Source organism: Malania oleifera, chromosome 12 (assembly GCF_029873635.1).
Source record: "Malania oleifera isolate guangnan ecotype guangnan chromosome 12, ASM2987363v1, whole genome shotgun sequence".
NCBI lineage: Eukaryota > Viridiplantae > Streptophyta > Magnoliopsida > Santalales > Ximeniaceae > Malania > Malania oleifera.
This window is the reverse complement of record NC_080428.1, coordinates 50,890,350-50,906,969: the sequence shown is the minus strand read 5'-3', so window position 1 is coordinate 50,906,969 and position 16,620 is coordinate 50,890,350. Positions and strand designations below refer to the sequence as shown.

General features: G+C 35.5%; 1 protein-coding gene across 7 annotated transcripts; it reads right to left on the bottom strand.

Annotated features, from left to right (window-relative positions):
• Positions 1–240: 240 nt before the first annotated feature.
• Positions 241–16,110, bottom strand: LOC131143701 (UBP1-associated protein 2C-like). 7 transcript variants are annotated; one of them, XM_058091954.1, is made up of 2 exons: positions 14,699–16,076; positions 241–745 (listed from the first exon to the last, which is right to left on the bottom strand). In XM_058091954.1, the coding sequence occupies exon 1, from the start codon at positions 15,945–15,947 to the stop codon at positions 14,700–14,702; it is 1,248 nt and encodes a 415-aa protein (XP_057947937.1). In that variant the 5' UTR covers positions 15,948–16,076; the 3' UTR covers positions 241–745; position 14,699. The 7 variants fall into 7 exon arrangements, with proteins under 7 accessions (XP_057947937.1, XP_057947938.1, XP_057947934.1 ...); XM_058091955.1 differs by having other exon boundaries at positions 241–618; XM_058091951.1 differs by lacking the exon at positions 241–745 and adding an exon at positions 8,591–8,863 and having other exon boundaries at positions 14,699–16,078.
• Between the last annotated feature and the right edge of the window lie 510 nt (positions 16,111–16,620).

Here is a 16,620-nt window from a genome sequence, read left to right as displayed (position 1 = left end):
TATATAACATACCATACCAGAGTCTATATAATACTAGGATACATGTTCCCATAATTACAAAACATACTCCGGGCGTCTACAAAAACCATCATGACAACCCAGTTACAAAACTCGTACCTATCCAAGCACTAACCGTAGCTAAACGACACCCCGCTTTCGAATGCTAGAATGTTAATTTCGGCTACCCGAAAGACCTGAAAACATTTGTATATACATTCGAGTTGAGACACCTCTTAGTAAGGAAGAAAACAGGTTATATTAGTGTGTGGCATACCAGTGTTATTTTACGTAAAACATAACACGTTACAATACGATACAGTTTGAATCATTTCCATACAGTTTCATAAAGTTCTATACAGTTCCAGTATTTTTACAAATCCATTCCAGTACATACGATACCCAAACATACGGTCAGTGTCGTCACACTCAAGCAACCGATACCCTGTGATAACCGAAGCCTCACAGCGGCACGTCGCCAAATACGATGTAGCTCACCCATCGGTGACCAGACGAAACACACTGGTGATATTTCACACCCTCGAGTATAGAGTCGGACACTCTCGCCCACGGTAATGAAATGGTACATGGCGCAGCGTACGATAATTAGCCACCACATAACTGTTTCAGCGTACGGTAATTAGCTGCCACTAACTGATTTCACAAAATCTGGAATAATTTTGGAACTCATGTCCTTATACTCATCAGCATATAATAATTAGCCGTCACTAGCCGTTTTACAAAATACCTGGAACAATTACATACAACCATACATTCCACACTTATTTGGTATATCGTAAATCATATCGTTTTCCAATTCAAGTAGTTTTATAGAAATATGGATAAGGTCACCTCAATAATACAGTTTAAATCACAACATACAGTTTTCCAAACAAAGTAGAGGTGACACCCGAAAATTCTGATTTTTCCCGAAAACTGTAACCCGAAAATCTCGCATTTTTACCCGATAGATTTTCCCAAATAAGTAGTCAAAACATACATACGATCGTAACCTATAGGTTTACTGATCTCGATTTCAAAAATAAACTAATATAAACAGAATCCCTTTACCTTAACCCGAAATAAAACTACGAACTCTACGACTCCCAAAACTACAAACCGAGACACCAAAACCTAAACAACACAAAACAATACTTCCTTACAATTCATACTACTACACATATCTCAAAACAGAAGTGGAAACCGAGTCTTACCTCGATTTTGGACCAAAACTCAAAACTACTCAAAACGAGATTCCAATCCACTATTCACGAAAAGAATCTTGCCCTGATCTACGCGGTAACGTCGAATTTACGATTCAGGCGATGAACGGCGATGAAATCTAGAGAAAGAGTGATCTTCAAGTTCTAGAGAGAGAGGGAGAGGATATTTTGAGATTACTTAACTCCAAAGTAATGGAAATTAATATTTATAGCCCTTGACTCAGCCGCCCTCGTCGACGAATTGACGTCCTCGTCGACGAGTCACTAAAGACACCTCGTTAACGAGACGGTGACCTCGTCGACGAGCCTGAGATCCCCGATTTTCCGCAATCTCTCGACTTCTCCTCATCGACGAGCCTCTGAATTTCATCAATGAGCAGCACATAGACTTCGTCGACAAACTCTAATTTCGTTGACGAACTCTGCTCAATTACCAATTTACCCTTCTTTTATATAATTAATCCATATACCTTGGTTCAGGTTCTTACAACTCCGTTGTGAGTGGATGTCCACTGGTGCAATATTCTAGTGATAGAGGATCTAGGCTTGGTGTTGTGTCTGGAAAATATATCTTTCTAAGTTATAAGAAAGGTGGGTGCAAGTTAGGTGATCCTATGGCAAACAAAGGGGTGATCGAGGACATGGCTTTTGGTGATAAAGTCATAGGACAGCGTACTCAAGTAAATGAAGAGAAACAAATGTTAGAAAACTGCAGTAGCAGTAATCATGTTATTTATGTGGAGTTAGGAATTCAGGACAGAAATGTAGGGAGTTCTATCTCAGGTCAATAATATCAAGGTTTGAATGGGCATATGATGCAAATGGAGCAACAGACTCAGGGCAGAGATGACGTTTATATTGCAGGGAGTTTTCAGCTCGGGAGACTAGCCGGATCACGATGGGCTCATGTATACTATCAGACCACTACTCAGGTGTGTGAGTTGGTAAAGCTTCCAGTGTGGAATAGGGTGATAGGATGCCTTGGAGTGATGTATCTATTGTGTGTGAATGACATATTAATGGCTACAAAGGCTTTGACTAAGGCTAATCAATTGGATACTCTGTTGGAAGGTTTTGACATGAATGTATTAAGTACGGCCAAAATGGATCTTGGTTTGCTTATTCGCTTGAACAAAATTGCAGGTAGATTGGTGTTATCTCAAGGTGGTTTTGTAGATAGGGCTACAGGGAGATTGGTGTTATCTTAAGGTGGCTTTGTGGATAGAGCTACAGGGAGATTGGTGTTATCTTAGGGTGGCTTTATGGACGAAACTACAAGGAGACTTTTGTTTGCTATCTCAGGTGAGTTCTATGGAGAATCTATATGAAATGTCTACTGCTCGGTACCCAAGGATGGGCCGTGATGTCCGGGATATGTCAAAGGTCATGATTGTACAATGGAGTGTTTCAGCAGGCAATAAAGTGGACTGTCAGTTGTTAGTTTTGTTGAAGACTATGTAAGGGGCTTTGGTTATATAAGGCTTACAATAGCTTTTGTGTTTACTATTGTGGGATGGTCTTATTGGAAGCCTAAAGTAAATTCTTTGGGTGTTGTATCTACAACTGTATCGGGGTTGATGGTAGAAGTTGAAGCTGCCATTGGCAAGTTCAAGTGGCATTGGTTGGACTTAGTGCATGTCTCCGAGTGCTAGAAGGGAGACGGTCCCAACTAAATGTTTAGAGTTCAAAGTGGAGCAGTCAGATATGTTTTTGCGGGTTCTCAAGAAGCGTATAATCGCCAAGGTGGAGATTGTTATTTATGGTGTGGCTCTTATACTTTGGGAGTCTATAAATAAAAGGAAAAACATATGGATGTGGTCTTGGTGCAAGGCAATAGCAAAGACTCGTTGATGAGGAGATATCGAGAGCCAGGAAATCTTAGAGTTCAAAGACTCGTCGGTGAGTGAACAGAATCGTCGATAAGTGGCCTTCTCTGGCACGTCAACGAGTACTCTGTTTTCGTCGACGAGTGGTTGTTGGGCTGCAAGAAAAGATTTAAAATTTGAATTTGAACATTGGAGTGGTTAGGTATTCGAAGGGAAACCTTCAAGGGGTTGATATATATGTCATTATGGGCATATTTCAACATATAAAAGAGTAAGAGAGGGTGAGACAAGGAGAGAAGATCATTGTATTGTGAGACTTTGATTTTCATAGTGAATCTGTTGCCAATTGCTCCCATGGATGTAGGCTTTACCGAACCACATAATTCCTGGTGTCGTTGCCTTTATTATTACTCTTTTTATATTGCTATGGTTGTGGAATTTTTTTTGTTTATCACCATTTTGTTTGTTGCAAGTATGTATGTGTGATCCTTTATACAATGTTCATTCCGCTATGCATTGTTGGGAGAGGCCGCCTTTATTTTTTTCACAACAGAATCAATGTAAATTGTTTACCGCTTAGTACCTAATTACGAACGGTGATATTTAGGTCCCCTACAATAGTGCAATGGAGTGTTTCGATAGGCAACAAAGTGATTCGTCGGTTGTGAGATTCATGGATGTAGACTACATAAAGGACTTAGACAACAGGAGGTCCAACAGGGTATGTTGTGGGAGGGCCTAATTGTTGGAAGTCCAGGGTACAATCTCAGGTTGCATTTTCAACAACTAAATCGAAGTACTTGGCAGTGGTTGGACTGCCAAGGTAGCATTGTGGTTTAAATGGTCATTCAAGGAGCTGGGTATCTAGCTAAGAGGAATTCCAGTTACCACGAACAAGTTCAAGTGTCGCTTGAACTTGATTTACATCTCCAGGTGCTAGACGAGATACGGTCCCAATCTACTGTCCCAGGTGGATCGGTAAGGTTATGCTTTCGATTTTCTCTTAAGTGATGAATATTCATCGAGGTGGAGATTGTGAAAGATGTGGCTCATATTTTTGAGTAGAATGCATGTGCTAGGGAAGCATAGTGATGCAAAGAACAAGGAAAGAGGTTGTAGGAGGAAAACCGTAGACGATTAGTTGACAATTGCATTGACAGTTTGCTCTCACTATCAAACCGTCGACGGTTAGTTGACGGTTGCATCGATGATTTGATCTCAGTATCAAACCGTTGATGGTTTGCCTAAAATCGTTGATGATTTTGTTCGACGTAGGTCACGAAATTTGAATAGAGAGATCACTAGATTGGGGGATTTTGAGGATTTTCCTTCGGGATTTGCTATAGTAGTATTTTAGATAGTATCTAAACCTCTTGTACACATAGGGTTGATATATAATCTATATTTTGTAACCCTTGATGTAAGCTTGACAATTTGATAGTAAAAATCAACTGCTTGCTCTCATGGATATAGACAAATTGTCAAACCACGTAAATTCTTGTGTCTTTAATTTTGTTTGCTTTTCTTTTTCTCACTGTGAGTAATCACTTGTTCCATATATTCATCATTGAGTGCTTACATTACTTGTTCCGAATTGATACGAGTTTGCAAGGTTTTCGCTGCACACTCACATAAACAAAAAAGAATCCCCTTTTTAGAATACTTGAGCTTGAGATATAAGGAATAACCTAACCACAATCCAGAGAATCCTTTCTACAATAACAAGAACAAGCAAAGCCTTAACCCCTGCTAAGTGGACTTAGTTACATGAATTTGTGTATACAAATTTATATAATCATGGGTAATTTTATCCAACAATTTAAGAGTTATTAAATCCTTATTTATTATATCATTCCAATTTAATTTAGGTATAATTCTATCCTTATCTATTGTTCTAAGGTTCTATGTCTAACTTATTACAAATATTTCATTCTTTAATTTGTCTTATAACATTATATCACTCATTCATCTTATCATTCTCATTTCATAAACTTTTACTCTTTGGATATGTTATTTCCTAGTTGTGTATCATTCTAATCCATATAGCACAGTGTGTTTTATAATATTTTGTGGACATGCACAATATTCTTGAAATACTTCTCCATTTTACTCACCTTATTTTAACTCTATATATAACATTTTCTTTGATGTCTCCTTCAACTTACAAAATAAATTCAAAATATCAAAATCTAATAATACTATTAATTTCATGACTATCAAGTTTAATCTTTTCTCAAACATTCTTCCTATCATGATTAAAATTAAATTTAATAAATTTTAACTCATTTCTACTTATCCTAAAACATCTAGATTCCAAAACTTCTCTCTATAATTCCAATTTGAACTCTACTATGTCTCTAGTTTTGTCAATCAAGACAATATCAACAGCAAAAAAATATACACCATGAAAATTTATTTGCATACTCTTACTAAGTTCATCCATAACTAGTGCAAAGAAATAAGGGCTCAAAGCAAATCCTTCATGCATACCAATTGAAAATTTCTTAAACTCTCTACTTATAATCTTAACATTAGTCATTACTCTATCATGCATATCGTGATGTAATTGATTATTATCTTTCTTTATAAAACCAACAAAGAACTTCCCACCTTATCATAGACTTTTTCTAAGTCAATAAAAACAATATACAACTCCCTCCTCCTTTCCTAAACTTTTTTCATTAATTTTCCTAAAAGACATATAACTTTTGTGATTGATCTTGTCATATTTTAAGACTCTTGTTTACAACCTTAGTTAATCTTTCTCTAATTACCCTTCACACAATTATATAGTTAATCATAAATTTAATTTTAATAATTATTACAATTTTGAATACCACCTTTAGTTTTGTATGTAAATATTAAAATATTTTTCTTCCATTCTTTTTTGCATTTCCTAATTTTTATAATTCTATTAAATGAATTATTTAGCGATATAACTCTATTATTACCTAAGCACTCCCCAACTTAAATTGGAATGTTCTATGATCCCATAACTCTTTTTTTTTTTTTTTCTTTTACAATAAAAACTTCATTAATTCTAATTTTAAAAATAAATCTCAAAACTTTTTAGTTTTTTCTTCATTTGTTAATTCTACGTTTAACCCTTATACTTGGTTTTCATGAAATAACTTAATGAAGTAATTTTGTCATCTTTCTTTCCTATCTTTTTTAACCAAGATACTCCCATCTATCATATTTATTTATTTTATACATTTTCACATTGCCTAATTCTTTACTCTCTTTCTTGAACTTTGTCAAGTTTAAATACATTTTCTTCCTAATCTAGCATATATTTTATTATATCCTTTATATTTAGCTTCAAGAATATTCTTTTTACATATGTTCTTACCTCCTTATACTTTTCAAAATTTTTCGTACTTCTACATTTTTGTTGTGGCTCATAAAAAAATCTTTTTGCCTTTTCGACTTTTAAAACATCTTGATCCTAGATCATCAACTCTCTATATTAACCGAGAATCTTCCTCTAAATTTACCTAAAATCTATTTTGTTATCTTTTTAATAAAGCCATTTATCATACTTTAAGTGTTTGCCTTTACCCCATCCCCTACTTACCAATCACCCTCTTCAATTATTTTATCTTGAAAATATTATTATATTTTCTCCTTTTAAAATTCCACCACCTAATTCTCTTCCATTGATTTATGTTGTCCTTCCTCTCAATTTTTTCCTTTAAAGTTACCTAAGATATGTTTTGCTATTTTATTTTTTTTAGTAAAGCCACTTATCCTACTCACCATCCCCTACTTTTCAATCACCCTCTTTAATCATTTTATCTTAAAAATATTATAATACTTTCTCCATTTAAAGGTCTAATGGGTATAAGCACTAACAATAAATTAATTCCATGCAGCCACTTGTCTTTAATTGTCAATTCCAATGTATTTGTTCAAATAAACTCTAATAGGTATTTTTTTCCATCCCAATATCACTTGTACAATACTACATATATCTCAAATTCATCTTTTTCAAAATTTTCCTAAGCCTATTTAAGGAGTATAAGCACCAACAATACTTGTTATATCATACACCATCTTTGAGTTTTATGATTCTATCTCCTAGTCTTTTAACATTTCAAGAAAAACAGTCTTATTTTTATCTAAGTCTTTATCTATAATAATTCCTAACTTATTTTTATGTTTTCTTTTTTAGAGTAACAAAATTTAAATCCTGAATTTTCAATTAGTTTATTGAAGACAAATTACATTTATTATCTTCAATTTATTGTACCAAATATCTCCTTACTTCTACCCATTTAGTTCTTTGGCTATGATATATCATAGCTATCCTAATCATTCAAAACCCAAAAGAGAAAAGTGTCTCTAGTGTTGCTCATCCAACTCCAATCTCTTGAACCTCTTTACCCATTACATTATTTGAAAATCATACTTGAGCACCATGAGGCATCACTTCCAGATGACAGCCTAAGCAATCTCACCCATATCTTGTACTTCTAGGTGGTATCAATACAATGCATCAGTACAAAATACCATATTGAATAATTAATAAACATTCATATCATAAGATCTCACATTTTGACTATAAGCAACCTAATGAAACCCTCTTTCAAGCTTAAGAGCAACTTTGTGAAAAGATTTAAGATAAGCTAATTTTAATTTTGCAGAAAACAAAAATAAACAAATGTAGTAATCATAATCACATATTTCTTCACTATAAATAACAAAAGAAAACAAAAATAATACTTAAAAGAAACATCAAATCAAGCTTCTTTTTTTTTTTGGCTAAAGAAAGCAACCGATCATAATATATTTTTTCACTATACAATAATAAAAACAAAAAATTCACCCTCAAATTTTAATTTTTTTTTTTTAAAAAGAGTGGCAAGAGACCAACAAACGTATCATGAGATATACATATATGCTACATATATACATATATATACATACATATTCCTCCATCAAATATAAACTAAAGTGATTATGGACTTGCAAAGATAACTTATAGCGTCTTTTATAAGACAATTATAAAACAAAGTAATCCAATCAAGACAATACCTCACCAAAATTGAATTGAGACCATTATATGAGTTGAATGGAGACCATGGGACAAGAATCTCATTCACTGAGAATTAAAAAACTCTCAAAAATATATAATCTCATTCACTCAATGAGTATTAATTTTACAATTTTCTGTTTTTTTTTCAAAACCAACAACCTGTAATAAGAGGTTTGCCAATCCAAAATCCATAGATATATTAGGTCATACAGGGTTTCCCCATAGTGTGAGATATCCTCTCATGTTTCACCTCAAGAAGATTGATTGAATCATCAAAACTTATACAAGGTGAAATTCTAGCAAACTTCAATACAGCTCGCATTGAATTTTCTTTGATCGACATTTTTCTAAATACAGTGATTGAATTGTGAAAAAAAAATTATTCAAGAGAATTTGTTAATTTCTTAGCACCGCATGGAGTACAGTTGGCCCATAAGAAAAGCATAGGAAAGCAAATAAACAAACAAATGAAAATGCAGCCTTAAGCACCATTAGGTGGGATCAGCTACTTAAAATTCTTTTTCCTCCAATTCACCCGATTTCCTCTTCTACTAGATTAACGGCTATTAAAATCATTCAGCCATTGTACAAACAAAGGTCCACAATATTAATTTCCAATTAAAGGGAAAAAAAACACAGCTTATCCTCTTAAACAACTAACACAGATCATTTGCTGCAGATCACTCTCCATTCGGAGTTACAACTCAGGCCTCTGATTTACAAAATTGGTATCATGCTGTCACTAAACCTCAAAAATAATCACTTCCCCAAACCACCATCTGCCAGAGTTGATAGATCTATTAATCATGCTAAAGCATAGAATGGGAGAGTTACATGTCATTTCAATACATTCAGAAAAATAACAAATGCTGGGTTCTGGGGGTGGGGGAGAAGAGGTGAAGTTCATCACTCACAAACCTATTTACAGACACTGAAAAACTTGCAGGAGCGTAAAACTTACTCTGTATTTTGGAAAACATAGAACAGTGCTCCCATTTTAAGTACCCTCACAGCACTGGCCACAACATATGGAAAAGAAGCATGCCAAAATGGGAAAAAACAAAAGGAGTCGTCTTGACAGCAGAGCCATGTTAGCAAACTAATATGCCACCTGAAGCACCATCTGTACAAATTCAGGGACTCTAACATCCCTGGTCCTAAAGCACTTTGACCAACCACCCTATAAACAATCATCCCCATTGTACTGAAGCAAGTATGATATGATAAAAGCAGACACCCCAACAGATTTCATTCACAAATACTAACAAATGTCCATTTACAGAGGCTGGGAGCACAGGCTCACAGGCTTAGATTTGAATTTATGCAAACTTCAACAAATACAGCATTTCAAATCAGTGTTCCCAAATTCAGCTCTAGTGTTTTCAATGTGACCTATATTTCTATAATAGGCACAAGACTTCATAAGTTTCACAACATATCTTTCTCTTGTTATCCAATTAAAGCCAGTGATATGTATTTTCAAGGTTCAAATGGTGTTCATTATTTGAGGTACTGGTGAAAGAGATCCAACAAACTCCATAAGTCATTTCCCGTCAGTAGAAGGGGAGCATTATCACATTACAAGCGATCTGTTCATATTCATGGTCAAAATGTGATGAAAATAATTTTCTTATCGATAGCATTTTAAAGCCAACATAAAACTCACTATCCTTATTATGGAAGAATGCTGTAAACTAAACTAAAGACTCCAATATATGTTTAAAATCTTATTAGGAAGGGCTAGGGGAATAAAACATAAAATCTAATAATATCCAGAAAATGCTGTGTTCAGGGTAAAAAAAATAATCAGGGCCATCATATCAACTTCTCATTGTGTAACATTCACTCCCACTTTCTGCTACACCTGTTAGTACTAAGCTATGCTACCCATCAATACTAATTCAGGAAGCATTCATTACTGCTATCTAGCCTTTGTTTGTTTCCTATGCCATTTCACTGCTTTCCCTAGTTGGGGATCACTGAACAACTACTAGATATCCCCTAAAACAAACGAAATCAAAGAGAAAAGGCAAGAAATACTGCATCCATTATAACCATATGACAGCACCATTCTAAATTCTGAAATCAACACGAAGAGATACTGCATCTACCATATCTGTATGACCATTCTAAACTGCAAAATCAACAGCAAACATCTTCATAAATTTTCTAATTCATGCCAAAAATACTCATCCAAGAGAAGCTAATAAGAACCTTGAGGAAGGTACTCATTGCCTGTTTATTTTTTACAATTATCTCTTAGAAGCAAAAATAACTCTAGATACTAGATTTTTAAATTAATTTAAATATAAAGACATCAACTGCGCATACTCTAAAAAAATAAGAGAATATCCACAAAAGAGTCTAAAAAGCTATCAACCAACATCATCAAATTCTAGTTAGTGCCCCCATAATAGGGGGCTACATACACGAAATATAACATGCATAGAAAAATTACAATGCAAGTATAATGATACATTTAGGCTCTAACACAAATGCACATAAATTTTTATTAACTATAGGGCACCAAACAATTTTTAACAACACATTGCTCTAGAAGGAAAAAAAACATTCACGTGAGAATGTGATGAAATAAACCACTCATTCATTGTTAACAACAATATAAAACTCAGAAATGCAAAGGGAAACCATGCCAACTGTAGAATATCCATATAATAAATGGCAAAATCCAATTCTCACTATCATCTTGGCATGTGGCAACCGAATCCATGCAATGTGTACAAAGCTCCCTTTCTTCTAGCCCTCCATACAATATTCTAAACAGATAATACATACATATATACATACACACATATACATACATTTATAATTTTTTATAGTTTTGCATATGAAATCATGTTCTACAAAATAATCACCCATAAAAATCCCACGTTTTTCTATAATAAAGGTAAACAAATGTTTGCAGCAAAAATAACAAATACAAGACAGATTGCTGATAGTACAGACAACATACAGAAACTTCAACATCATTATGCACAGATGAGAATGCACCAATTAATGCACACATATATTATATAAAACATACTTGCACAAAAAAAGCACAAACACATACTCATCCTCAGAAGAAGACAAAGTAAAATGCTGCATCTACTTAATAAGTCATGAAAGTAAAAAAACAAAAAAATCATTTCCATAGCCCATTACGACAAAAAGTCCAGCAACCCCTTTCAAGACGTACTAGATATCGATCCTACACTCACTAGATCCTAAACTAGCCCATGTAAACATTGACTAACAGGCATCATAATCGAACCACAACCTATAGTAGCAGATGAAGCGAAGCAGCAACAAAGGAACAGCAGTCAAAAGATTTCATTGTTGCATTCACGAAATCACCACAACCATGTAAAGCATTTTCGTCCAATAAGCTCTCATACACCTGAAGCAAATATCCATACATAATTCAATCCATTATTAAAAATCCAAACATAAAACAAAATTCAAACTAGCAAAAGTAAACCTAAAACCCAGCCATTTCTTAAGTGCTATAATGCCAACATAACTAACTGAAAACACTTAAAAACACTTAAGTTCAAATAAATTAATGAAATAGAAAACTCAATACTTTGTGAAAAACAAGTGCAAAAGTTTGGAAGACTCTAGCATTTAACAACTACAGGTAAGGAACAATCATAAGTATAGCAAGACAGAACTACAACTAGTAATAGTCTGAAGGCAATAACAATTGCATAACATAATTTAGTGTAGCATAATTTGGTACAAATTAGAAGGCACAGACACAGTACCCTCTCTGATAATGCTTATAAGAGATGGCACATGGTCAGGGACTATATACAAAACATAAAATAACCAGGGACTGTACAAAACATGGCACATAATTTAGCATAGTGTCACGGTCCCACATCAGATGTGTACTAGGGATGTCTTTGGCTTATAAAGATGGTTTGGACTCCAACCATGTGAGGTGCCTTTTATAGGACAAATCCGTGAGGCTAGTGAGCCAAAGCGGACAATACCTCACAGGAGTTGGGTCCAAAACTGTCACATTTGGTATCAAAGCTATCCTAGGGATACTATCATGCGGGTGGAGAGATTGGACAGGAGTCTATCATGGTCCCACATCAAATGCGTACTAGGGAGATCTTAGGCTTACAAGGATGGTTTGGACGCCAACTATGTGAGGCGCCTTTTATAGGACTAATCCGTGAGGTCAGTGAGTCAAAGTGGACAATACCTCATCAGAGTTGGGTCGAGAACCATAACACATAGCATAATTAGGGCACAATAACATAGTAAGTGCAAACATGGACCTAGATTTAAAAGCACCTGATAAGAGACGGCACATAGTTAGGGGCTGTATACTTGAAATTATCGTAAAATAAAGATGCATAACCACAGTTTTTGTTTAAGAAAATTTGTCAAGAACGAATTATCATAACATGCTTATTCAAAATAGAAATTTTCTTGCCAATTCTAGTCCTAAATAAAAAAATTAAAATTTGAATAAAATGATATAGCTCCTCCATAGAACCTAAAATTTTCTGTTGGAGGCCAACTCCATGAGCATTTTATTTCTAATACAATTCTCTCCACATAAGCATCAAACTTCAAAAGTAATCTCAGCCCACAAATTCCAATAACAAGAAGCTCACAAACATATAAATATTTTAGTATCTCAATTACACTCGTCACTCGCAAGTCTTCGAGAAAAAAAGAAATTAAAATAAAAAACAATAAAGTTTTAAAAAATCAAAAATTCCATTTGCATTGTTAAAGCAACAAAAAAAGTAAGGGATCATTCTACATAGTACAAGATATAAATTTAAAAAACCATTCAAGACTGTAATGAAGCTAAAATAAATTATATATGTTAGAAGTCCTGCTTTCTATGATACAATAATCTAAATGCCTATTACAATTCATCACTATAATGAAAATTTTCTTTTCTTTCAATGTAAAATGTGGGGGTGGAATGGGGGTAATGTATACATACATATACATATATGAAGAACCTAAGTATCTTGAATCCCATCCATTATTCCTATTATCCCAACGATACTGTAATTTAAGATGCAATGCAACCTTTTATAATTCATCACTATTCACTACAAAGATGAATGGCTAGAGTGGGCATATAATCCACACACATTCACTCACTCGCAAATTTTTTATATATTTGTATATCCAAAATGTAACTAGATACAAGAGGAAAAACAAATCAATACCAACTTGCAATGCTTTGTGTTGTTTCCACACTCCTCGAGTGTGTGCACTGTGCATGTATTTTAACAAAAAAACACTAATAGTTTTCTTCTTCTTTTTTTTCTCCTGAACAAGGTCAAACTCTAAAGTTAACAATTCCATACAGTAACAGACAAATTACCAAATTTGGAACAAAGATAGATCGTATTGCCAGGTCAACCATATGGACACCAAAAGAAATATACAGCCAGTAAAAACTATTACATATTTCCCCTGTTCCAACACCTAAACATATCATTAGTTAGGGAAGAACAATGTGACAGGATGCATTCTAAGACAAGGCTCACAAAACATATATAGAACATCACTACTGTCTGTCAAACTAGTAAGCATTTGTATTAACCTCATCAAAAGATCTAGTCAAGTCAGCCAAATACTCTATTCACAAGCACACCCAAAACCTCCACACAATAAAGAAATATTTGATGTTTGAACCAAAAAAGACATGATCAAAATATGAAGAACATCTGAGGTTAAACAACATTTTGAATAAATGAAGAAAGCAAAAACACAACGAAAGAACTTATTGATGGCAACAAAGCAAACTTTCCCATCCAAGGGATAAAATTATGAACCTTATAAAACATCAACTCAACACAAAAAATTGGCAATGAAGACAAATAAACAATTGGTTACAAAGGTGAGAGGCAGACCATAAATAATGTTCAACTTCATAATAAATCAATAAAATATGAATAAAGATCCATAATGATGAAGTTTAAACAATTTTTGTTAAAAATTTAAAAAATTGAAAAGAAAAGCACTTCACACAAAAACATGAGAAGAAAATATCCAATTAAAAACATGAAAGAACAAAAAAAAATGCAGCATATGACAGAATAATTAAGCAAAAAAGGTTTGCTTAACCAATAAGCTTTGCACCAAGGGAAAAAATCAGAACAGGCATAAATTTTAAAAAGCAATGTAATTGAAACAAAATGGCAGAGACATTGCAGCATTCACATTCCGCAACAAGCTGCATACTCAATTCAGTCATATACAAATTGTCAAATACTGAGAAATATACAACAGACATAACAAATGCAGCAAGAAACCAACACAAAAAACAGTTATAGAGCAATAAATCAAAATAATTAAAGGCAAATCCCCATCATGGAAGTCAACTTTGACGTGACACCAACAGTCAAACACCGAACAACCAAGCATCTTTCCTCATCCCAGCAAATTCAAAACAATAAAATGTAGTAATAAAATTCAAGCGAGAGCAAACAAATACCAACCACAATTATATGTCAAAGACGCCCAATGCCAATAAAATAAATCAAAATATAAAATTCATCTATGCACAGACACCTACTGCAAGGTTTAAAATAAATAAATAAATAAATAAGAAAGAAAGAAAGCTTTACCTCAATAGTATGGTGGCATGCCCTGGTACATCCCTCCGGTAGGAACCCTCGGCACTGATGATGGCTGATTGGGCGGAGCAGGATAAGCTGACGATAAACCAAAGTTACCACTCTCAGGATATCCTCCAGAGGACATCCCAACAGAACTTGGAGGTAACCTATACAGTGAAGACCCTGCATTGTTCAAACCACCAAACTCGCCTGAAGCAGGCCCACCATACTGGGAACCACCATAAGTGCCTCCCACACCAGCACCATAACCACCACTACCGCCCATAGCCGACAACCCTGGAGCACCAATTGACGATGGCAATGGAGAATTCAGCATTGGCGGACCCTGGTGAGCACCTGAAAATCCTCCATATGGCGGAGCACCATATTGTGGATTCAAAGGACCTGCCATTGATGATGGAGGAGGCATGCCCGTCCTGTCTCCGGAACCATCGCCAACCCCAGAATTGGCCATACCGGGCTTGCCCTTCTTCCCATCTATAGCTAGTTTACAGACTACCTGATGTCCATCAATGTTCTTAATCGGATCAACAAGCGAAGCCCTCGCTCCTTCCTCAGTCTTGTAGACGAAAAACGCAAAACCCCTGGACTTGCCCGTCTGCTTATCAAACCCTAACGGCCCTTCTTCAATCTCTCCGTATGACAAGAAGTGCCCAAGAAGTCTATCCGATGACACATCATAGGGCACACTTCCCACATAAATCTTGCGCATTGAAACATCAGCTACGGACGCGTTCGTGATATTCGCCGCCGGCCCCGATGCCCCTAAGGCTGCTAGCTGAGTAACAGTCATCCGACCATCGATCTTCTTGCTAGGTTCCTTCAGAGCTAAGAGCGCACCGTCGATGTGCTTAAAAGTAATAAAGCCATAGCCTTTAGATTTTCCGGTTGCCTTATCAACGATGACGACGGCTTCTTCAAGCTCGCCGTAGGAGGAGAAGAGGTGGCGGAGCTTCTCGGTGGTGGTGTCCCAGCCGAGTCCGCGGATGAAGAGCTTGCGCTGGGAAGGATCGCGATCGGCGACGGATCTGACCGCGTCAAGGACATCAGAGTGGCGGGTTACGGCGGCTTGGAGGATGTCAAGGAGCTGGTCTTGAGTGAGGGGATCGAGGATCTTGCGGGCATCTTCAGCGCTGAGGAGAGTTGTCGCTGGCTGCGGAGATGTGTCGCCGCCATTGGTTGCGGTTGCTATAGCCGCGCCGTTCTCGTCGGTTTTGCGCTTCTTGGAGAGATCCATGATTATCGTTTGGCTGGCAGGACGATGATCAGTCAGATAAACCCTAGAGCCGCGAGAGAGAGAGAGAGAGAGAGAGAGAGAGCGCGCGCGCTCCAGAGATATGGGGAAAAGAAAACCAATAGTCCGACTCTTTTCTCGAGAATTTATTACATGAGGCTGTGTAAATCCTAATCGCTCATTACACTATTTCTAAAAACTTAAAGCCAAATTTTAGTCGTTGAGGCAAATTTTAGTCGTTGTGGGTACAAATGTTCGTTTTTATCCATATTTTAATTCATTGTATATCTCTTTACATCTATTTTTTTCTACTTCACTCTCTGCAAAATTAAAAAATCCATTTCCCTTAACTTTTAAATACTTATGCTTACCACACATTTCCCTTCCTGGCGTCGGTCGATCTTTTCTATGGTCATTGAGTTTCCAATAGTCAAATTATGGTCTTTGACCAAAAATCTATCATATATGAGATGCAGTTACTACAGACCACAATATTACAGACTAAATAATGAAACAAAATGCTTTATACAAAATAAATAATAAGTCTTATTCTTCTTTACTCTTCTAAAACTTCATAAAATATGCTAGGAATATGCATGCATTACGTCCTTTCTGGTTTTCATTTCCTTGTCTTATGTGTGTATTTGAATTAAAGACATGTTCAAGTAATGAGTGC

Coding starts and splice junctions, on each gene's coding strand:
- LOC131143701 (XM_058091949.1), bottom strand. CDS start 15,947: ATGGATCTCTCCAAGAAGCGCAAAACCGACGAGAACGGCGCGGCTATA.